The following is a 24,679-nucleotide window of genomic DNA, read 5'->3' on the forward strand; positions in this document are numbered from 1 at the left end:
CAACACAGCCACACCAATTTTTTACATATTGTCTCTGCTTTCTCGATATAATGGAATGTTGACTAGTGCAAAGAACATGTTGCCTGAAGAACTGAAAATATGTACTATCTGGCCCTTTAAAAAAAAAAAAGTTTGTAGACCCTTGATCTACTTGGCGTTTCTCAGGTAATGGTATATCACTTAAGTCATGAATCTTTGTCCAGATCAATAGGTAAAGATCTAAATAAGTCTTTTTTTTTTTTTTAAGCTTATTTATTTTCAGAGAGAGAGAGAGAGAGAGAGAGGCAGAGACAGCATCTGAAGCAGGCTCTGTGCTGTCAGTGCAGACCTCCACACAGGGCTCAAACCCATGAACCATAAGATCGTGACCTGAGCCGAGATCAAGAGTTGGACGCTTAACCAACTGAGCCACCCAGGCGCCCCTAAATCAGTCATCTTAATATCTTTTGATACTAATATCAATGATATGATATATCAATGATATAATGATATAATTTTAAAGCTCATTTTCCTATAGAGGCATTTAGGTTGTTTCCAGGCTTTTGCCAGTAAAAACAGTGTTGAAATAACCCCACATACGTGTGTCCTTCTCTACAGGGGGCTTCATTTTGATGGGAATGATGTACAGAAGCATAGTCGCTTGGTGTAAGCATGAGTTCTATGCCCATCAGTTGCTTTTCATTTAAAACCCAACAGCATTTTGGGATGAGCACTGGGTGTTGTATGGAAACCAATTTGACAATAAATTTCATATATAAATTAAAAAAATAAAAATAAAAAATAAAACCCAACAGCAAACCTGGTTTTCAGTCCTTTTTGACTATGGCTCACAGTAAGAAGGATGCTTTTAAGTGCACATGTTCATGTATTAAGAAATTGAGACACTGCCTTCCTAGAACATTACTTATTTAACCTTTACTGTGTGCAAAACATTCTTATGTTTTATATTCTGCTCCATCATAACAGACACTTGTGACTCACTGAATTCCTTTCACCACCCCACTAAAAGGGATGCAATCTGTAGTTTGAAAACCTCATTTTATAGAAGGGGGTAATATTCCAGAATATAGTAATCTAGTTAATGCATTCAGTATCTTCTCTGTTGGTTAAGGCCTTTCCTCCCTCCTTCCCTTATCTAAGGTATAAACATTATTTCTCTTAGTGAAAACTCAGATTTTAGTACATGATGTCTTCATAGTTTCAAGGTGGGAACAGACCAGTTTCTTCTGGAAATGTCACTTGTTGTTTGGTCTTTTCACACTTCCCCGAGGAGAGTGGATGTGGGGCTTTGCTGCCATGTATTGTGGGCACCTGTGAGCCAAGCCATCTTACAGGTGATTGTCTTTTTCTGGGGTCTAGCCCTCTCCCTCATACATAGATCCTGACGACCCTCTGACCCCAGCATGCATACATAATAGATCACCACCCGCTGCCCCAGTCTCAACTCCCATGGTGACCCCTGATTAACAGTCTGAGTTTTGGCCTCCACCAGCCATGAGAGCCGTGGTTCTGCTCTTGCCTTCAGGTCTTTTGAGGCCACCAGCCCTATTTCAGCAATAGAAAATTTCCCCCCTCTGGCAAACAACAGCAACCAGCTGAAGCCCACAAGAAAGTGTATTATCCCTTGGAAGTAGGCCTTTGGTTGCAGGTGTGGCTGAATCCAGGTATGCATAACAGTTTACCAGGAACACGTATCTCTCTGCCCCTTGGTTCTGCCTCCAGGATAGGTTTGTTTCATTGTCAGATTCTCTTTCCTGGAGGGAAGGAGAGGTAAGAGAACTAGGCAGGGGTCAGAGCAAGTAGCACCCCATATGACTTGCCAGCGGTGTGCATTTTATCCTCTGACTCAGGGCACCTGGTGAAAAATTAAAAGCAGGAAGTGACATGGGGTGCCTGGGTGGCTCAGTCGGTTGAGTGTCCAACTTCAGCTCAGGTCATAATCTCGGGGTCCGTGAGTTCAAGCCCCGCGTCGGGCTCTGTGCTGACAGCTCAGAGCCTGGAGCCTGCTTCAGATTCTGTGTCTCCCTCTTTTTCTCTCCTCCCCCGCTCATGCTCTCTTCTCAAAAATAAATAAACATTAAAAAAAAAAAACCAGGAATTGTTTTGACATGAGCCAATTGGTATGTTTCTTCCCCTCAGGCAAAGATCTGCCCCATGTGTTGTGTTGTTTCTGTGCAGGACAGAAATGATTCTGCCTTTAGAGGGCCGGTTTCTTTTAGACACTGAAAATATTTTTCTCCCCCCTCCCGTTTTTTTCTTTCTTTTTCTTTCTTTCTTTCTTTCTTTCTTTCTTTCTTTCTTTCTTTCTTTCTTTCTTTCTTTCTCTTTCTTTCTTTCTTTCTTTCTTTCTTTCTTTCTTTCTTTCTTTCTCTTTCTTTTCTTTCTTTTCTCTTCTTTCTTTTCTTTCTTTTCTTTCTTTTCTTTTCTTTCTTTCTTTTCTTTTTTTCTCTTTTTTTTTTCTCTTTTTTTTTGGAATTTCATACATTGTTTGAATTTAACAATTCATATTATGAATTCATGAAAATGATCTTTTCAGCTTCTTATACTAGCAGAAATTATCCTTCATTAGATACTGACAGGTCCTGTGATGTGTGTAATTATAAAAAAATATTCCTAGGCTAGCATGTTCTGCAGTGTTAATATTATGCAAATGAGCAGGGGATAAGGATAGAAGCTGAGTAGGATGGTTAGATTTTATGGGAGCAGGGAGGGTGGCAGCTTTGCAGATTTTCTGAAAATGAATAAATATTTGCTGTACACATTAAGTACGTTTTTATTAGTCTACCTCAGTGCTTACCCTTTCCTCATCAGCAAGGGAGCGAATTAATTTTAGCACCCCGAATTGTTTGTAACTCTTGCCCGTATATGGAATATGCATCGCATGAAGGAGAATTGTTTTTCCCTTTCTCCTTCCTTTGCTCAGCCTTTTCTGCAAGGCACGCTGTAGTAATCTGCCTGTTCTGAGGTAAGGCAAGCTTGTTGCAGAGACAGCTGAGTGGGGAGGGGAGAGATGAAGGGTGGGGGCGCTGAGTCTTCATCTGGGCACCCAGGATGGTCCTCTGGCTGAGCCTGAGAAATGAGGACCTCCTCTCATTCAGATCCTGAGGATGGCCAAGTGGGATGGTCATGGCTTTTCTAGAGAGTGTATTTATGATCTTGTTTTATAGTGGCTGAGGCACAGAAGCCATCAGTGGCAGACCCTAGGAATTCTTTCTCTGCCTTATGCTGGCACCTCCTCCCTTCTGCCTTTCCTTCCCTGCCTCCTGTTTCTGCACCACCTGGGGGGGCGGCCTGCACAACTGACTCCTCAATGCCTCAGACACCATCAGTTCCCCCTCCCCCCCTAGATGTCCAAGAGCAAAGACCACCGGTGTCCATTTCCCCACCAACATTCCAGGTAAAAATTAACCCTGGGGAACAAATTGTCTTACATGGATTCAAGTAAAACCTAATCAGTGTTTAAGCTAATTTATGTTTGTTGGTTTGAGATAGACCATGTTTATCAACATTAAAAAAAATAATTCTACCTACATTTACTGAAGGTCAAATCAGCTCATGTTATCTCTGTTCCAGTTTGTAAACAAAAGGATGGCTTAAAGTGACGGTTAATTTTGTCTCTCTCAATGTTTTCATGGGTAATTGTTAAGATAGCTTTCAAAGTCTTTGGTACCTAAACCATTAAAGTTTTGCTTGCATGATAAACTGAGGTTGAATTCACTGGATATCTAACTAGATAAGAGGCTAAAGCACTAATTACTAAACGTAGGTTTGTGCTTCTGACTTGTTACAGGAAAAATAACTAAGGATATTTGGAACTGTTGAAAAATATGCTTTGTTTTCTGGTGTAACCTAGAGTTCATAATTGGTTACTGCTTAGTTTTCACTGGAGACTAAGGTTTCTAAGAGTTAAAATTCTGCTACATGTAGTTAAAACTGATAAAAATAAGAAAGGCAACTGTATATGTAAAAAAGAAGATAAAAACGAAAGATATAAGATAGGAAAATACATTTTTGTTGAAGGTAAAAGAAAGTAATTTTGTCCTAAATGAGACAGGTTATTTGGAGAAAAATGGCTTGGGACAAAATCTAACTGCAAAGAAGATTTGTAGAAGATTTGTGAAGGAAAATCTTTAAAAAAGAAATTTTATGTGTGGTCAGGATGGACTAAAGTGAAAATAGATGGATTTTAAAAGTACACAGGGTTAAGATTAAAATTCCTCCTCCTTTGATCCAAAGGCAGGCGAATAGACCCCAACTTTGGCTCTTTAACTCCCTCCCTCAACAGCCAATGATCAATATGGAACTTACTGTTAGACCAAAATAAAATTAATGCATCCTATGACAACCAAGGAAATTTTGCTTGGTCGCAGACCATACCCCCAGGGTCCTACAGGCAGGAAATGGAGGGATTTAAAAAACAAAAAACAAAAAACAAACAAAAAAACTTTACAAGGTTTAAGACAGTCAAAAGGGGATCTAGGTAAACTTTCTGATCCAATAAGTGTATAAAGGCTTCTCAGAATATTACATACGTTTTTGAGTTGACCTGGAAAAATATAATGCTTTTGTTAAATCAGACTCTTAATGAGACAGTTGTTTTTTTTGGGGGGGGGGGGGAAATAAAGGAAATCTAAGATTTAGCCCTTGAATTATGCTAAACTAGCCACTATTTTACAAACACAAAATGGGAGCCCAATGACCTTCCTGGAGAGGTTGAGGGAGGCTCTCATTAAATATATGGCTATCCCCCTTGACACCCCTTAGGGTGAAATGATTTTTAAGGACAAATTTGTCAGTCATTCAGCCCTAGATATTCAGAGAAAAGACAAAAATTGGCTGTTGGCCTTGAAGGGACCCTGGAGGAGGTCTTACAAGCTGCCAATTGGGTATATTACAAACAAAACAGAAAAGGAAGCTTAAAAAAAAAAATCTGAGGCCTTAGTTGTAGCCTTATGTGCTATGTCAGACCGGACTTCTCAAGGTCCTGGTTCCAAGTGCCATTGATGTGGCCATTCAGAGCACTAAAATGAGAACATCCTCAGAGGGGACAACCAAAATAAAAACGCCATAAGCCATGCCCCTTGTATGGAAACAGCCACTGAAGATTTGACCTCTATCTCTTTGGATCTCTGTGAGGGCTCAGGTAACCACCGTCCCTAGAAGGGACTAACTGGCGCCTGGGGCTCTTCACGGTGGCTCCCCTAAACCAACGGTCTATCAGAAAGCCAGAACCTCAGGAACTCTGAATATAGAAGGAAAACTGGTTGATTTCCTTCTTAACACTAGAGCTACCTTTTCTGTCCTCCCTTCTGCTCCAGGCCAACTATCAAAACACAGCATGATGATTACAGGCATCTTTGAAAAACTTCGAACTAAAGTTTTCTCTTAGCCGCTGGGATGTGTATGGGGAAACCTAATTTTTTTCTCATTCTTTGCTGATAATGCCAGAGAGCCTTAACTAGCCTTGTAGGAAAGGGACATTATAACTAAATCAAAGACTATGGTGCTACTAACTCCAGGACAGATAAAGTTATGTGAGTTTTTGAAAACTACTAGATACTGTAGGCTGTAGATGCCAGAGTTCAGGAGAATAGTTTGCTGCTATATCAATTATTAAAGGAGACTCAACTTCTAGACACTGTCTCAAGCCGCTGGAATGGTTACAAACAGAGCAGGGCAATTACTATTCCCAAGCTCACACAGCTAAAAGATTATTAAAACATACCATCAGGCCTTTCGTTTAGGGAGGGACAAAACTTAATCACATGGCCCAAAGGATATTTATTAGAAAAAATTCTGCAAGTAGTTTCAGTCTGTAAAGTATGTCTTAAAAGCAATCCTTTCAGGGCGCCTGGGTGGCTCAGTCGGTTAAGTGGCCGACATCGGCTCAGGTCATGATCTCACGGTCTGTGAGTTCGAGCCCCGCGTCGGGCTCTGTGCTGACAGCTCAGAGCCTGGAGCCTGTTTCAGATTCTGTGTCTCCCTCTCTCGGACCCTCCCCTGTTCATGCTCTGTCTCTCCCTGTCTCAAAAATAAATAAATTTAAAAAACGTTAAAAAAAAAAAAAAAAAAGCAATCCTTTCAACCACAAACTTGCTGTCCCAGACAATCAAGGAACTGGAGACTATCCAGGAAAGACCAACAATTTAGGTCTCACTCAGATGACAAGGTCAAAAAAAAAAAAATTCCAACATCTGTTTGTATGGGTTAATACTTTTACTAATTGGGTAAAGGCCTTCACCTACAAGATAGAAAAGGCACAAAAAGTAATAAAAATGCTGCTTTATAAAATAATACCCAGGTTTGGCTTAACTAAAAATTTATAAATTAATAATGGTAAATGGCTGCCTTGACTCTTTCTCTAGTAGAACTCCGGGCTCTTAAAGAAGTTTTACACATCAAAATAAAACAGACTGTCTGCGTGTACTCAGGAAAACTCTAAATAAACCTCACAAGCATTAGATGCTTTAAAAAAGATATTTTTCAGTTAGGGCCAAACTCTTGAAAATAGAGCCACCATTGATTGCTTCTCCTGCTTCTCCATCATCTGGGTTATGAGAGATTCCCCGACATACGTTGTTTACAAAATCAAGGTCTCTCCTAGATTATTTGACAGGTTTAGAAACTGTAGACATTATCTTAAGTTGTCATGTTGTTGTACTGGAGAAACGAATAAAATACTGTGCCAGAGACGGCCAAGAGGACTAAAACAAGCTCTGGTCTCTAGCTTAGAGACTCCTCTTCCAGGTTCTCCCCCCACCTGATTGTAGGAAACCCTTCTGGAGGGCCAGCATCCATCACCAGCTCACGATTTATCCAGTTCTGACAGTGTGTCAGTCACACATTGGGTCTTTGTGTTCATTTTCACTTAATTTTGGGAAGAAGCCTGTGAATTAAGGGGGGGGGGGTGTCACCCTCTTTTATAAATATGGCAGCAGAGGTACAGAAGGGTTTAGGCCCCACCTGCTACCTCGTTATGGCGCACCACTGTGGTGGGCCTCCAGCCTAGCGGTCATCTTCAGCTCCATGTCCCTTGCTTCCTCATTCTATGTGGCCTTTGTTCCTGCTGTTTCCTCTGCCTGGAACAAAACTCTGTGCTCAGGCAACAAACTGTCAATATCAACTCCTTGCTTCCTCAGGACCTTGCTGATGCTCCTAACAAAGTCAGATTTTCCCTGTAGAGTATGACGCTTACATGCATCTCTCCCTTAATGGAATTTTATGTGGATCTGTCACGGATTGGTATGTGTCTTCTCTGCTCCAGGAGAGCAAATTCTATGTCTCCTGCTCCCTTGGAGCCCAGTGATTCATGCAGTAGGTGCTGAGTTCATGTGGGTTGGCTCATTGAGTGAATAATTGGATGAATGAATGATAGTCCCACGTAGAAAGTAGTGGAGTCCAGACTTTGCCTGACACCTTTGCCATGCAAGCCCACCTTCTCTCCACTATGCCATGTCTTTGTCTCCCGTCTGAATGCCCGTCAGGGCAATGACATCCATTCACACAAAGGTATCTCTGACTATCAGGGGATCCTTTCCTGGGGGCAGGTTGTGCTGGACACAGGGAGGAGAGAGAAAAGCGGTCATTTAAGGGCCTGAAGACTGTGGGAAGAGCTGGCCATTTGGGCAGCGGTCCCCAGGGCACACCTGACCTTGTCATTGCCTCAGGCCTGCTCTGCTTATCTCCCCAGAGTCAGGCAGCTGGAGCAAAATGAAGGAGGAAGTCTGAAGCTCATCTTCAGTTCTGGAACCTTCTTTTCCTCTGTGAGAGGCATCTATTGTGGGGAAGCTCAGGCTCTCCTGAGTTCATATCCACTTGGCCTGGCTCTCTCCTGACCTTAGGTTAGACTTACTCCTACACCACCATAGCCTCAAGGGCAGGAACTGGTTTTGCTGTATTTGGAAGCCCCAGTTTTTACTTCTATCAAGTGGGGAGTAACTTGGCTCCCCTGGGCAGCCCAGTGAGAGGTTGCCAGTAAAATCGCTCGGTGGTGGGCACGTGGCTGGGGCCTGACCCATTTTCATGTCCGAATCCCCTAGCATGGGGTGCATGTAGTAGGTGCTTGCTGAGTGTTTGCTGAGCGAGAAGTTCGTTTGCATGGAGCTCAGGAGGAGTGTGTGGCCCGGATCTTTGTTTTCAAAAACAGGAGCAGGGACAGAGTTTGCTACCTTTTTGTGATGTTACAGACTTTGAAGCCAAGTGGCTTATTTTAAGAATGAGTTTGGGATTAGGGGTTAAAGCTTTTTAGTTTTCTTTTTTTGAATGTAAGCATTTTCAGGACTATATTCATGATTCTCCCCCCCCCCCCCCCCACCTCTGGTATAAGATGTGAATGAATGCCAGAGTTTTTTCTTTTCCTTTTTTCTTCTCTTCTCTTTTTTTTCTTTTTCCACTTTTATTGGGATTTGATTACAGTCCTGAGAATTCTCTGGGAGAACAGCTTCTGCTTTCAATAATAAACGGAGACAGGGAAATAGTGCACTGTCAGATTGTGAGGCGTGGGGGTCCGTTAGAGTCACTGGCGGGGAGAGCCGAGGGTTCACCTCCTCCTCACCTGCGGGTTTCTTCCCCCCAGGGGAGTAGACTTGGTCTCACTTGGTCGCTTGGTCAGACTTGGTCACTGAAGTTGGATTCCTCTTTTCTTTCTCCTGCCCCCGCGGCGGTTCTCTGTTTCTCTACCCCGAGCACCCTTTAATCAGATCCACTCCCCTGAGGCAGCAGAGATGGTCCAGTGTGGTGTGACTGGAGGCTGCGTTCACATCCTCTCTCCGCGACAGCAGCCCTGTGTAATGTACGTCTTAGGTCCGGAGGTCAGCCGAGCGGACCGAGGTTCAGAGAGCTCTCATGACCCAGCCTGAGGCACGTGGCTTCAAGGTAGCGTCCGATGCACATCCAGGCCTTTCTCCTTATTTAAGACCGTGCCTCTTCCTCTTTCATTTTTGCTTTTTCTTTTCAAGCAAAATTGAGTGTCTGATGTGCTCTAGGCACAGCACACTGGGTGGTTTTAAAGATTCAAATTCCTTTGTGGTTCCCACTCCCTACCTGCAAGATGAATCTGTCCCTTTCTTGTCTCCATCTCATTCTGGATATCAAAGCGGGGTTTTTTGGGTTTTGTTTTTTGTGTTTTGCTTTTTGCAGCATACTAATCACTTCATCTTAATCTCAGAAAGGGCTCTTTGGGAAACTTGGAATGTAGGTAGAGAAGGCAGTTTCCCAGAAGCAGAACACTTATTCAGGGGGTGTGCAAAGCTGGTGCCTTTAGAAGAGGGGAGTGCAGTGTTGGAAGTATCTCAGAAAATGTTAGATCAGAGAGTGTTCGGCGGGCTTCCCTGCTGTAGCTTTTCCCACAACGGTGCCTCCTAGCTCTCCAAAGGGAGTAGATATAGCATGTGTTACATGCATTGTTTCCCAAGATCATTTCCCCAAGGAGCATCTTTTCTGAACTTTCTTTAAATGTTTGTTTATTTTTGAGAGAGAGGGGAGGAGCAGGCGAGACAGAGAATTCAAAGCAGGCTCCAGGCCCGGAGCTGTCAGCACAGAGCCCGACGCGGGGCTCAAACTCATGAGATGTGAGATCATGACCTGAGACGACATCAGGCGCTTAACCGACTGAGCCACCCAGGCATCCGGAGGAGCGTCTTTTCTAACATGTTTTTGGAAGAAGGCGTTTGGGAACGTTAGGGCCCAGTTACACACCATTTTCATTACCCGTGCACTAGCTGGCGAAGGGATCAGGGAAGCCTGGTTCGTCTCATGGGCCTGTCTGGACGTGCAGTCTGCAGGGGCTGGAGGGGAGGAGGCGATGCTGTGTAGCTGTGGGGTGCGGCGAGCCTCTCCACGGCCCGCCAGCCTTTCAGTCCTGGCTCTGACTGGCTTTCCACTCACCCCAGCTGGCCGGGGTCTTGGGGTGAGCAGCGCTGTACCCCGGCACTTGGGGCCTCTTGCACAGGCAGTCTCAAGGAGCTGGCGGTTCTCATTCTTTCTCAGATTACCTTCTCTCTCATGTTCTGTCTGGCTGATTGTTATTTCTCTGTTTCTTCTTCCGTCCCATTGCACTTCTCTCTCTCTGTTCTGTGTCTTCCTTTCTTCCTGCCTCTCTTTCTCTCTGCTCCTTTCTTTCTCCCTCTGCCTGTCTTTATCTCTGACTCTCTCTGACAACCCCACTCTCTCCCTGCCACTTCCTGTGTGGGCCTTGGTCTCTGTCTGCCTGTCTGTCTCTTGCTCATGCCTGAACCCTTCTCTGCAGCCAGCTCACTCTGTCTCTCCCCTCCCCACTCCTTCCCATTTTCTCTACCTCAGTGAGCGTTCACATTGCCGGGTGACACGAAAATGCCCACTGTGCATTGCAGCTTCCTTGACAAACTGACATCCTTTCCATTTCTTCCTTGTTGTCCGACTTGTGTGTTTTGCACATGGCCCCTGTGCAGTGGTGTACCTTGGGACCAAGTTCCCCAAAAGCCTTTGCAGACTCTCCCCTCCTGCCTGCTCCAACATTGTTCCCCTCTCTTGTGCTGAACTTCATTTCCCATGCAGACCGGTAGCTTCCCTGAGACGGGTCTTTGTTCATCGCCCTCTCCGTGGGATGGCACATGGAGTCACTCCCAGAACATAGGATGTATAAATCTGACTGCATACCTGTAGTATCTATGGTGACACTCTGTTGACCACCATACTTGGTTAAACATTAAGGTACCTTCCTGGATCCTGCTGGATAACACTCTTGCTGTTGATCCTTGCTCTAAGCTGCTTGGCGTTTCCACAGGACACCCTCCCTCTAGTGTGGAAATGACTGAGCCTGGTGGGAGAGAAAGACAAGTAATTTAAAATTCAAGGTTGGGATCGATGCGGGGGGAAAAAACTCATCCCGAGTTTTTTAATATGGCTCACTTGGAAATGAAATGCTTCCTGGCACTTGGTTGGTATCATTAAAACTTTCAGAGGGATTGATTTCATTTGTGGGCTGATACTATTTAAGTACAGAAGCTTAATAAGAAATCTATTTTTGGGGCACCTGGGTGGCTCAGTTGGTAAACCATCCGACTTTGGCTCAGGTCATGATCCCACAGCTTGTGAGTTTGAGCCCCACGTCGGGCTCTGTGCTGAAAGCTCGGAGCCTGGAGCCTGCTTCTGATTCTGTGTCCCTCTCTCACTCTGCCCCTCCCCCACTTGTGCTCTAAGAATAAATGAAACATTAAAAAAATTTTTTTAAATAAATATATTTTTCAGCTGGGTGGCACTTGCAGAATATCTAATGATCAGGTACCAAATTGTCTGCTGCCCCACAGTTATTTTTCAAAGTGCCATTTAAGAGACGCTGCTAAAACTATGTTGCACATAAAGGCTTAGCTTAGAAATGTTAGTTTTTGACCCAAAATCTTCCAGAAAGGTTCCCGCAGAACCCACTTTAGACCTCTCTGTGTTCCAGAATAAAAACCCGTCTTTCAGCCCAACATCTTTTTCTGTCCATGGGCAAATACCCCGAGTGATCACAGGCTCCTTGCCATCCAAGCAAAGAGTTGTTCAAATCGCCAGTCTCTTCCCACATGTGCCTGGGTTAAACTCTTGCCCCTGGTTTATGCCTGGCTTGTTCACCATCATGGGTAGTTGGGTTCCATGGGAGAGCCCGAGGCACTACAGTTTGGGGTTCAGGTGGGCAGTGCCTGGCTACCCAGGGTTTATGGGTGTGGAACTTTGAAAATACATTTTCGTGAAGATCAGGGTTTTGTGTCTGTTAGCAAATGCAGCATCTGCAAGCTTTGCCCCAAAGCGGGTCTCCTTTGGATGCAACCAGGAAACACTGGCAAGGTACAGAAGGGTCCAGATTTATAAACCTCGTGCTCCATAATGATTTCAGCTGTGAATTGAGAGAGGCATTTGCTGCCCTGGCTTAGGCTATGTGTTGGTCACTCATGTTATTTGTGGCTGTCTTACATAGAGCATGGGCCCACTGCAGGGATGTGGCAGACATGGGAGATACAGGCTCTGCCTTTGAGGACGTCAGTCTTTTCTGTGACTTGCATGTTTCTGGTTAGACAGCGTTGTGACTTGGCTTGGAAACAGAGGTCTACACGGACAGAGGTCTAAATCCGGCACCTTTCCTGCCACGGATGCCGAAGAAACAGAAGCCATGATTACAAGGCGGCTTTTGGCCTCCCATGTTACCTATTCTCCCTTCCCCAGCACAGCTTTGCCAGTGGCTCATTCGAATTTGCGGCCCGCAGCCCCACCCGCAGAATCGGCAGTCAAGATGTGCCTTTGCTCACAGGCACGATGCCCCCATTTTATTTACTACCAAGTCCTTCCTGAAATAAGCCTATTCTTCCTTGTTTGTTTCCATCTGACCCGGAAGTTCCCATTTGGATGAAGCAGAGTCCCGCCCTCAAGACACACACGCGTGATTGGCACCAGCAAGGCCCACTCTTACTTAGCTAATGAGGTAGCTGTGACCTCACTCTGCCTTCTGCACAAGCTGCTCCCAGACTCCACTCCTGCCTCCCACAAAAAGACCCTGTGTTGCTTGGCTCCCCACCATTGTGTATTTTATTGGCATGTAAATTTCTCAGTAGGATGTCTTAGCATGGAAAAGGAGTGCCCTTGATTGGCCACCCAGTGGGACTCCCCTGTGGGTTTGTCTGGGCAAGGACCTCTGTCCCACATGGCTGGAATGAAGCACTGTCCTTGGCTCATTTTTGTAGCCCTCCCCATCCTGTTCTAGTCTGTCCCCACCATGCCTTAGAAATGTTTTTGACCAAGACATTAAACCCTAATGTAATTTATTTCATTTCTTCTAAATTAACACCATATTTTTGAGGATACATAAACACATGATTTTACTTGTACAAAACCTCTAACTGGATATATTAATGTATTTATTCCTTAATTTAATAAACTTTTCTATGTGATAAGAGTTCCCTTCCCTACCAATTGCATGTGACATTCTCCATTTTTATTTTTTAGGTTCCTTCCTAATTTTTATAATCTTTTTTTTTTTTTTTAAATTTTTTTTTTCAACGTTTATTTATTTTTTTGGGACAGAGAGAGACAGAGCATGAACGGGGAAGGGGCAGAGAGAGAGGGAGACACAGAATCGGAAACAGGGTCCAGGCTCCGAGCCATCAGCCCAGAGCCTGACGCGGGGCTCGAACTCACGGACCGCGAGATCGTGACCTGGCTGAAGTCGGACGCTTAACCGACTGCGCCACCCAGGCGCCCCATATAATCTTTTTTTTTTTTTTTTTTTTTTTTAAATAAAGTCCCGTTGATACTTCCTCTTCGCCTGGCCTGTCATAAATTCAGGGCTGCTGTGTTGGGCAGGGAACAGTCTGAACTGAGTGGCATCTGGGCACCAAAACGATCTTCCAGTTTCCTGTGAAAGCTTTCCCCATATTCTTGAAGTAGATTTATGTAATCTCTCAGTAAAAACAAATGCTGTTTTTGCTCTGTGCTTCTTACAAGTTGAGTCTCTGGCTAGTTGAGGCTTGGTTTGTGGGATCCTGAGTAGATTATGCCTCGGTATGTTGCTGTCCATCTTTGAGGAGATTATGTGATTGGATTGGAACAGATGCTTCTTGGTAAAGGAATCCCTGATGAATTTGCAAAAAGCCAAGCCATTGGCTCCCTTGATCTGTTCTTTTGGAAATGACCTCTTCTTGATGTACAGGCGCCATCTTGGAATTGCCTATGGGGTTCTGGAGTGCCCCCCCCCCCTTGCTTGTGGGGACTGCAGAGATGCTACGTGTATTTTTGAGGAGAATGATTTTATTGACCGGGATTCAAGTGGTTTTCTCAGATACTCAAGGGGCTGGTCTACACCAAAATGGGGGGTTGTGGTTTGAGTGGTGTTTCCAGTGGGGCATTTGCAATATGACTGAACCAACGTTTCTGATAAAGTTGGAAAAACCTCAGGTCCCCTTAGGTTTTTATTTCTTTGCTGGGAACGTGGCTTTCTGCTTGCTGTCCTGGAGTCTCCCTGCCTGTGGCAGTATGCGGGTGTGTACACCTCAAATGGGAATCACCTCCCTCCTGTTACCGGAAGGTCCACGGCCATCTGTTGCTCCCAACACCTTGATACGGCGCTGATATCTTTTTAGCTTTGTTGTAAAAAGAATCTGGCAGCTGCTGAAGCAGCACCTGACTCTCATCTTGTCCTTCACCTCTTACTATTGGCCCTTGGGTCACAGAGCTCTGCCCCTTCCATTTGCTCTTCATTCTGTGTGCAGGGCCTTGCTTCTCTGCCTTCTGAATTTCGGAAGACCTACTGACGTTTTTTTTCTAAGTTACATAAACAAGAGTATGTTTTTGAAAGAAATTAAGTAATACATATATATATTGGATAGAATACAAAATACAAGTGTCCCTCTCCCAGAGATCTTTCCTGTGAAGAGATTTGGTATCTATCCTTCCAGATACACGTACGCATTTACACAAAGACACATGTATGCACCTATACTTGACTACTTTTAACAGCTGATTGGAACTGGCTTTCTCCACTCATGAGCATGAGTTGGCATCTCTTTCCTTCCCTGTCTTCCAAATCTTTTCAGTCCTTCAGAGACCAACTCGTTCTCAAGCCCTTTTTGGCCTGTAGGTACTGAGTGGTTTGTGTTTTTAACTTTCTCTGAATTCTTGTAGTCCTTTTTTCTCCCCTGGGCCACCCCTTTTGTCTAGTTTTCTTATGCCCTCCTTTGTTCATTGGTTTGTTCTGTTGACCCACACCCAGTTCAGTTCTTCTGCCGCTGAACAGAGGTTAGTTGTACAGTGGAGGGAACCCAGAGATATGTTCACATGTAATTGTAGTAGAGTATGGTTGTGTGTGACAGTTGGTTGGCTCTTGAGACATGATTGTTGAATGAATGAATACACGAGAAAGAGTTCTGTAGAAGTAGGTGTAATGGTGGCACAGGGGTGGGTCAGTTAACTGAGACTGACTGGGAAGGCTTCAAAGAGGACATGTTTGTCTTGGGTTTCGAAGGATGAGTAGAAATTGGTCAGGAGGATGGGCCTGTTAGAAGGAACAGTGGTGTAAGTCAACACAGTTTGTTTATATTGTCCGCTGCTTTGGAGGGAGTATCTTTGTGCTTCTGCATCAGATAATGAAGTCCTTAAAAATGGGAGAGGCATTTATGCTCTTACCTATAGCCGCAGATTACATTTATTGAGCACTTACTATATACCAAATTCTTTACCAAGTATTTTATGTGCAGCAGCAAGCCCGTGGAGGAAGTGCTCTCCTGTCCATTTTAGGGATGAGAAAATGAAGGCACACGTAAAATAGATACTGTCCCCAGGTCCTTGTGATGAGTAAGGGATTGAGCTGGTAAGTATCCCCTTTTTTCAGTCTTCATGTGCTCATCTTTAAACAGGACTGTTGGGGGGCAAGGGAGTGCCTGGGTGGCTCAGTTGGTTAAGCGTCCAACTTCGGCTCAGGTTGTGATCTCACAGTTTGTGGGTTTGAGCCCCGCGTCGGGCTCTGTGCTGACAGCTCCAAGCCTGGAGCCTATTTCAGATTCTGTGTCGCCCTCTCTCTCTGTCCCTCCCCCACTCATGCTCTGTCTCTCTCTCTCTCTCAAAATAAATAAACTAAAAAACCAAAACTTAAACATGTCTGGGGGTGCCTACCAGAGAGAGTTGTATGAGGTTTGAGTTAAATGAGATAATGCTTCTAAATCATGCACAGCAAGGGGTCAGATACCACCTTCTCATAATCCTGAATAAAATACCACCCCCGTGCTTTATGTTCCTACATAGCACTTACCCCTCCTTGGTGTAGAGTTGTTTATTTGCCATCTCCCCCTTCATCATTTTATACTTGACTGTGTCCCTAGTGCCAGGTAGAGACTTTTAACTATTTGCTGAATGAATGAATACTAGTTTCTGCTCGTCACTGTAGCATCTGAAGTACGGATGCCCAGAAAATACTCGGTGAATCTGATTGAAGGTAAACATTTTATGCCAGTTCTATACGCCAGCAAGGGACCATGGATTTATGTGTCCAGATGATCAACATTGCTGTTTTATTTGTTTGTTTGTTTGTTTGTGGTCATGTGTGAGGAGCTATCCTATGTCTCCCGCCCCTGATTTTCCTGATGTCTCGATTTAAACGGTTTCCAGTTTGAATATGCAATTATGCATCAGTCACAGCGATAACTTGTGCTTTCCCTGGTGGCTTGTCAGAACAAGTTAGAGCTTAACTGGAGAAACAACTCTTGGGAGAGCAAGGGCTGTCTGGAGAAGACGTGTCCCCTCTGCCCCCGGCCCGCATCTGGAACATCGCTTCTCCACCCAGATGCCGGCCCCAGTCTTGCCCCTCCCCCAGATTCAGTGTGGATGGTGCCTTGTTAGTGCCCTCTGTGAGTCAGTGGCTGACCGGGGCACCGGTGATGCAGAGAACAGGTCCCAGACTGTCCCCTGGACCCTCAGTCTGCATTGTGGAGGAGAGCCCCACGTGAGCTGAGCTCTGCCCCTAGCCTGGGGGGTGTCTATTGCTCCGCATCTTGGTGTTCTGAGAAGACACACCAGGGAGGAATGCCTTGTCCTCAGATCCGCACTCCCCAAGGTGCGAGGCATGTGGTCCTGCTGTTAGGTGGGATCATTTCAGGTGGCTCACTAGCCCAGTGTTAACCAACATGGGCCCTGCAGGGGAAGGGAGTGGTTTTCTTTGCAGGGGGCTTTCAGCAGTGCTGGCGTCTTAATCGCTTCTGTGACTCCCTGACACAGTGAACGAGGGCCTCAGGGTCAGGGTGCTGGCCGGCCACGACGTCTGGAAGTCTAGATGCTGCGGCGCAACCCCAGGTCATCTGGCCGTGTGTCTCTGGAGCACGGCCAGGACATCCCTTGTTGACTCGGGTGATCCTAAGGCAGATAGGGTTCAGAACCACTGACACTTCAAATTTCAGAAAGTTGCGGGCGTCTGGGTGGCTCAGTCAGTTAAGCGGCCGACTTCGGCTCAGGTCATGATCTCACGGTCTATGAGTTCGAGCCCCGCGTCAGGCTCTGTGCTGACAGCTCAGAGCCTGGAGCCATTTTCAGATTCTGTGTCTCCCTCTCTCGGACCCTCCCCCGTTCATGCTCTGTCTCTCTCTGTCTCAAAAATAAATAAACGTTAAAAAAAATAAATAAAAAAACCAAACTTCAGAAAGTTGCATTCATTAGCTTTGGCTCTCTCTCTGTAGCAAGTAACATTGGTCTGCTCTTTGCTAGAGTGATTCCATTTTTCAGTAGACTTTGTAAGAAAAAGGTCGGCAGGACTCTGCTTCTTGTGGCCTGCAAGACCCAGAGCCTTAATACCTCTTGGGCTATGGGCTGGAGACTGCCCTCCTTTCTCCCTACCCAGGTACATTGTGGCCATTTGCCTCATCGAAGTGAGCAAGCCAAGAAAGTATAAGATGCTAGCAAGACGGAGGTGAGCTGTAACCAAACCTCCAAAGTGGCACCCCATCACTTCTGCCCTCCCTCTTCGTTAGAAGCCAGTCACCGGGGCCCCCATACTCAGGGAAAGGGGACCACACGGGGCAGGAAGGTTACGAGATGGGAGCCACCAGGATGCATCTGGGGAGGCTGCTTTGCACAGGAAGCTTGCTGAACACACCTGCTCCTTAATGTCCCCATCACCTTCAGGGACGCCCCTGGGGGAGAGTTCTCACAGGTCCCGAAGCCAGGAGATGGGCTGCTTCGAAGCCATCACAGGTGTATTTTGTGGGCAAAGAGGATCTTGGAACTGGTTTTACTTCACTCTTTGGTCAAGAGGCATCTGGGCCAAAATGACTGCTTCTCTTTAGTTGATTGTGTAGATATAAGTGATTATGTAGAAATGGACAACGTAGAGCTCCCATGGCAGGACTTTGTGCGCAGAGCCTCCCCACTCCAGTCCAGAAGTGCTGTTTCTGTCTTTATCTCATCCCTACCTCTTTCTTGCTTTATTTTTGTTTTAATTTTTTTTAACGTTTATTTATTTTTGAGACAGAGAGAGACAGAACATGAATGGGGGGAGGGTCAGAGAGAGAGGGAGACACAGAATCCGAAGCAGACTCCAGGCTCCGAGCTGTCAGCACAGAGCCCGACGCGGGGCTCGAACTCGTGAACCACACGATCATGACCTGAGCTGAAGTCGGACACTTAACCGACTGAGCCACCCAGGCGCCCCTTGCTTGCTTTATTCTACCCCACCGCAGATACTCTCGTGTGCCTGAAACTTCACGTGTCTTGGGGTTTGGAGAACGTGGTATCTGGAGTTGTGTTCTGTTCAGGGTGGTCTGTGGATTTTTGAAGCACAGAGGTGACCACAGCACCTCCATCCAGGTGCCTGGGGATTCCAACCAGGAACAAGCAGGCAAGGCTGGCATTGAAAGCCCCCAGCTGGCTGGCATGCAGCAGAATCACAACTCACAGCCTGAGGAACGGTGGCCACAGCTTCCTGTGTTCCGCAAGCCTCTCTGCCTCAGTAACAGCATGGTTTTGGCCAAGGCGTGTTACCTCTTTGAGCCCCACTTTTCCCATCTATAAAATGGGGTGTAGGGCTTTAGTCAGAGGAGGCTGGGTTATTTTGTAGTACCAAACAGCTCCAAAAAGTCAGTACAGAAACCACACAGGTTTCCGTCTCAGTCACATTCCCCATCCTCACTGTTGGCTGGGCTTCTACATCATCAGCGTCTTCACACCCAGACCCAGACCACAGAGAGGAAAGAGCCTGGCCAAGCACTCACACTGTCTCAAAGCTTACACCCAGCTAGGGCACACATCACTTCTCTCTTCACTGGCAAAGCACGTCCTACTGAAGCATCTCAGTGCAAGTGGGAGGGGAAGTACAGCCTTGCCAGCATCTGGAAAGAGCATCGTGGGTAGCCTTGGTGACTTTCACAGGGGGCACTTCTCAGAGTGGTGGTGAGGATTCCAGCAGAGGACCTGTGCAGAGCTGTAGAGCCTGACATTTAGTTACCACTGGTGAGCAGTGATGCTGTGGTCATGGCCGTGGTAATGACGCTGAGCAGACAGGTCAAGCTTATCTAGGGGCCCCCGGTTTGATAATCCTTTGTCTTTGTGATCTTTTCCTCCAGTGCCTGTGTCATGAGGTTCTCGGGTTCCTGAGTTCCGAGTACTGTGCTTTGAACTGGGGATCAGAGGTAAGACTGACATGGTCTGTATCTTCAGATCGCTCATAGTCTCTCCTTGGCAGCAGGAAATGGAGGGATTTCCTTTGGGTTTTCATTGTCAGGGTTTGACCTTCGTAGAGAACTGTATAGAGTAAGACAAATGCTGGAGCTGGGAGGGGCCATTGTTTCTGTACTGGTTAGGATGCTTTCAGGGACAGAAGCACAGAACTGAAACCAAAGCAGGTTCAGCAAAGCAAGGAATTTGTTTTGCTGGATAACTGAAAAGTTTAGCACTCGGTGAGCAGTGGCGCCAGACTGCTCCCCCACTCCAGTCATCATCAATCAAGAGGAAAAATACAACTCTCTGTCCAACAGACAGTTGGGCTGTCCCCCAAATTCCCAACATTCTCTCCAATCAAACCAACTTAGTCATGGGCCAGTTTTGAACCACTCCCTAGGACCATATGGACAGGATGTGCTGTTTGACCTAAGGGATTTAGTGCCTATCCTGGGGTCAAGGCATAGGGTTTTTTCCACATAGATCTCTTATCAGGTGATTCCCCTTGCCCCTCCCTTTCCTTGGGGGAAAAACAAGCTCAGAGAAGCTTAGTGACTTACCTGCTGCTACTCAGCACGTGAGAAACAGAGCAGGAGCCGGCTGTGGGTCTGGGACTGTGCACTCCTGCTGCTTTGCCTTGGTTCCAGAAACATCTTCTCAAAAAGGTGCCCATTTCAAAGGGTTGGAGAAACCTCCCACGCTGGGAGACGTGAATATACAAGGGACGTTAAATGACACCGTGCTTGGCATCTTTAATTAGCTAAACTTCATTATTTATTGCTTATTGGTAACAGATTGAAAATCAGGCAGATTTCTTCCTGGCAGGACTGTGTCTTAGGTCTGATCTCTCTGGGTGACAGTTTGGGGCTCTAACTGAAGGTTTCGGTGATTGGCTTCCTGTCATCAGTGCCAGTGAGTGGGCGCTGCCCGGTGGTGATGAGACCACTGTCCAGCTGGTTGTGGGAGGCACTGATTTGGGAGAAGTGGAGCAGTTAACCTTCATGGGTGAGTATTTCCAGAAGGTGCTGTTTTGGCGTTATTGCCCGTCTCCAGTGTTGAGCATCACAGTGCAAGTTGTCTAAGAGGCACATTTTGCAATGTGCCATTTTAGTGTTTGAGGACAGAGAGCTCAGCTCCAAGAAGTCTTGTTTTATTTCTTCTCTCAGTGCCATAATCTTGGAGTCCTGCAGACTGGATCTCCTAAGGCTAATCACCTGCATGAACTGCTCTGTGGAATTTATTTGCCCTCCCACCCATCTGGCCTTTCCAAGAGCTGATAGCACCGTGGGACAGGTCAGGTGAGTGAACTTAGGAAACGATTTGCCCCCTATAGTCACCATGTTCCTCAGGGAAGAACACGTCTTCCAGCGGGCCCCTACCCCCAGTCTTTGGAAATGACCATCCCTACCCGTAAGTGATGCCGTGACCCTTCTTTACTCGTTCATTGAGATACTTGCCAAGTGCCTCCTGTGTGTCAGGCACTGGGATATGACACACCAGTATGGAATTTCTTTCACTTAGTGTATGGTAAGCCCAGTGGGGAAGTAGTAGCTGCCTGCTTTACCGCTGGGAAGGGCAGGGCTGGGGCCACCGGGGGCTTTGGGCATGCTCTTTGGAGACCATGTCCTATCCTCGTGTGGGTTCTGGGCCCTGTGCTTCCTGCTTCCTCTCCCAAGAACGCTGCACCCTAAGCAAGTCGGGTCACCTCTCAGAGTCCACATCCCCATCTGTGCATAAAATGATGCCTAACAGGGCCTGGCATGGAACAAGAGGGGAGTAAGTGTAACAAATGATCGCAGGTCTGGTGGTTTTACAACAGCACAGTACAAATTTATTGTCTCACAGCCATGGAGGCCAGAAGCCTGAAATCAAGTGTGGGCAGCACCAGGGTCTGGCTCCATTTAGAGGCTCCAGGGGAGGATCCTTCCTTGAGGTCTCTGGTGGCTGCCAGCCACCCAGCTGGCTGTCCCGTCCATGACCCCCTCTCCTCCTGCCCTGTGCCCTTCGACCCACAGCCGCCAGAGGGCTGTCCAGTCGAGCAGCTGTGGTGAGGACACTAAGGTTGGGGTTCCTGGTAAAACGCCACTCAGGAGGAGGGGGTCTGCCTTAAAACAAATGGAAGCCTTTAAACTACAAGGAACAGAAAATCCACTGGTATGTTTGTAGCCTGGGATAAATCATTCTCAAAAGTGTGGCAAATGCAGATGCCAGCTCAGCGTAAATAAGGAAAGAGATGAAGGATGAGAAAGAAAATAAAAGGCCTTTATTCCAGAAGAGAGGACAGGGCAAAGAAGAGGGAGCAGCCAAGTTTCTGTTCTAACAGAGAGCGACTGAGTTCAGTCCTCGTGTCTCTGGCACCTTGGGGAAAGTGGGCCATGCCAATTCTCTCTGCTCCTCGTGACGGGGCTGACAGGCTCAAGAAAATGCAGGGGCCTGGGAGAAAGCCGACAGTTTGCTGTCATGTCCCGACCTCCGTAGTGGGGCTGGCACCCTCTATTTGGAGTGGCTGGTGAGCGGGCCCCGAGGTGCCCTGGAGAGACAAGGAGATGAGGTGCGTTCTACAAAGTGGAAAATGGGTTCTGATCAAACGTGAGCCCGTGGGAAAGACTGTGAAGTTCTGAGCAACCTGCATCTGCCTTCCTGTTGGTGTCCTAGTGTGGGGAGGTGGGAGGGCGGCATGGGACAGGAGGTTGAGGGGTGGCACTTACTGAGTGCTTACTACTAAGGCGGAGTGGGTACCGCGCTGGGCGGCTTGCAGACATGACGAGGTGGTGAGTGCTGGTTCCATTTTGCAGACCAGGAAACCAAGGCACAGGGATTCTTAGGAAGTGGCGAGACCCAGGTCTGCCTAACCTTAAGACGTCAGATGTTGTGTCTTTCCTCAAGGACCTCCGCAGCCCAAACTAATCAGTACAGAGCTTCCAGAGAAGCAGACCCCTCTGCCCCTGCCCCAGGTGCCTGAAGTGGCGTCCAGGGTACGGCTTTCTTATTTGTAAGCAGAAATGAAACCCCTGGGAGGAGACATTCCAGAGCCATTTCACTTTTACTTGAACATGAGCAGTGCCTGCTCATGTGCAGATGCGATCACTGCGCTTGTGACAGTAAAAATACCAACCGTGTCATTAGCGGCAACCCTCCTGGGCATGCCCACGCTCTAATGACTTGAGCGTCTTCCCTGCTCTTTACAAGAAGCCGCCTTTCTGAGGCGCTCAGTCTTACGGCTTCTTTCCTTCAGAGATGAGCCTGGATTCTTGTTTGGGACCCACATTGCTTGGTGCAGAAGCAGCAGCAAAGAACGAGGCCTGGGATTCAGCCAAACCTGGCTTTGAATTCTTGCTGTATCCGTGAGCACAACACTCAGCCTCTCGAGCCTCTGGCAGGACGGGGGACACCTCCTACTGAGAGCCTGCTCTGGGCATTTTGTGGATAAAAGCCAACAAGTGACTGCATCTTTAAATGCCATTTATCGTCATCAGTCCTTTCCAGAATGACCTGGGGCCTCCTTTCCTTCACTGGCCTCCAAAAGTCATTTCACTGGGCTGTGGAAATCAAACAGTGGTTCCTCCCCACCAAGAAGAGTTGAATGTTGCCCTGAAATTACCAATAATTTTTCTCCGGCTGTCCGTCATTGAGCGGAGCAGGAGTTGGCCAAGTTTCTCTGTCAACGCCCAGATAGTATGGGTTTTAGGAAGGTGGTCCACACTGTTTCTGTCACCATTACTCGACTTTGTGGATGTCATGTGAAGGCCGCCGTAGATGGTAAGTGTTGTACAAGCATCCCTGTGTCCAGAGAGAATTTATTTACCAAAGCAGGCTGGGATTGGCGCACGGGCCATGGTCTGCAGATTCCTGCTCTGTCGAATGGGGAGGTTCTGGGTCTCAGGCTGGAATTGGCAGCATGAATGCTCCACGGTCTCTGCCCTGGAGGGTCGCCCCAGTGACATACCTACACAGTCAGGGGGCGGGGAAGCGGTGGGGGAGTGGGGAGTGTGCTGTTTGCAAGGAGACAGCTTCCGAGGTGATAGGCGTGGCAGGAACCTTCTGTTGTCCCTGTAGTCTGATGTCTCCAGCAGGTTCACCCAGATGTACCCTCATCCGCTGCTGGGTGATACGGAACTGCTCAGATCTGTCGCTCTCACAGCCACAATACCTGTTACTGCTCTTGAGTGCTGCTTAGTGGTCCCAGCTGGGCTCCAAGTGACCCTTGCAGTTGTGTCTGCATCTACATGTACTTGGGGAAGTCCTGCATGCGCTCTCCACTTACAACTCTAGCAAGGGCAGATTTGGGTGCTCGTGTTTGCACAAACCTTACGCTTTTCTTTGGCATCTCCTGGTTGCTCTGTGTCTCATATTCTCTGGCCACTCAGTGGGAGATAAGGGTGAAATGAAAATGAATGAATGAATGAATGAATGAGGTGGTTTGTTAGTGGTTTCTTTTATTTTTAAATTTTTTTTAAATTTACATCCAAATTAGCATCTAGTGCAACAATGATTTCAGAAGTAGATTCCTTAGTGCCCCTTATCCATTTAGCCCACTGCCCCTCCCAGAACCCTGTTTGTTCTCCATATTTATGAGTCTCTTCTGTTTTGTCCCCCTCCCTGTTTTTATTTTTGTTTCCCTTCCCTTATGTTCATCTGTTTTGTCTCTTTAAGTCCTCATATGAGTGAAATCATATGATTTTTGTCTTTCTCTAATTTCACTTAGCATAATACCCTCCAGTTCCATCCACATAGTTGCAAGTGGGAAGATTTCATTCTCTTTGATTGCTGAGTAATACTCCATTGTATATATATATACTACATCTTCTTTATCCATTCATGGTTCGGTGGACATTTGGGCTCTTTCCATACTTTGGCTATTGTTGATAGTGCTGCTGTAAACATGGGGGTGCATGCGTCCCTTCGAAACAGCACACCTGTATCCCTGGATAAATGGCTAGTAGTGCAATAGCTGGGTCGTAGGGTAGTTCTATTTTTAGTTTTTTGAGGAACCTCCATACTGTTTTCCAGAGTGGCTGCACCAGTTTGCATTCCCATTGTGTGTATATTATCTGATTTTGACTATGATATGCCTTGGTGGTGGTCATTTTCTGTTGAATCTAATGGGAGTTCTCTGTGCTTCCTGGATTTTGAGGTCTGTGTCATTCTCCAGATTTTGAAAGTTTTCCACTACAATTTATTCACATAAACCTTCTGCCCCTTTTTCTCTCTTTTCAACTTCTGGGATTCCTATTTTTCAGATATTATTCCTTTTTTTTTTTTTTTTTTTTTTTTGTAAGTCACTGAGTTCTCTACTTGTATTATGGTCTTTTGCCTGTTTCCCTCCTTTTCTCTGCTTCATTATTCTCCACAATTTTATGGTCTGTTTTGCTGATTCACTGCTCTTTGTCCATCCATGCCATTGTGGCATCATTCGATATTGCATGTCAGTTTTAGCATTTTTAATTTCATCCTAACTAGATTTTATTTCTTCTCTCTCTCCAGAAATGGATTTTATGCTTTTTCCACCCCCACTAGTACTCCTATTATTGTG

General features: G+C 46.4%; 1 protein-coding gene across 3 annotated transcripts in view; it reads left to right on the top strand.

Annotated features, from left to right (window-relative positions):
- LOC147571718 (uncharacterized) overlaps window positions 1–24,679 on the top strand; it is an 80,363-nt gene that overhangs the window by 50,787 nt on the left and 4,897 nt on the right. For 2 of the 3 annotated variants that reach the window (XR_015247115.1, XM_086696128.1), the window contains exons 4-5: window positions 19,053–19,118; window positions 20,313–20,444. Coding sequence is in view for 1 of the 3 variants with exons in the window: in XM_086696128.1 (XP_086552254.1) it covers window positions 19,053–19,118; window positions 20,313–20,423 (177 nt within the window). In the remaining 2 variants the exon portion in view is untranslated. Of the gene's footprint in view, window positions 1–19,052; window positions 19,119–20,312; window positions 20,445–21,941; window positions 22,906–24,679 lie in introns of all 3 variants that reach the window. The other variant, XR_015247114.1, reaches the window with a different exon arrangement.

The sequence above is a fragment of the Puma concolor genome, unplaced genomic scaffold (genome assembly GCF_028749965.1).
Source record: "Puma concolor isolate L17-30 unplaced genomic scaffold, mPumCon1.1.hap2 unalloc_scaffold_11, whole genome shotgun sequence".
NCBI classification, from domain to species: domain Eukaryota; kingdom Metazoa; phylum Chordata; class Mammalia; order Carnivora; family Felidae; genus Puma; species Puma concolor.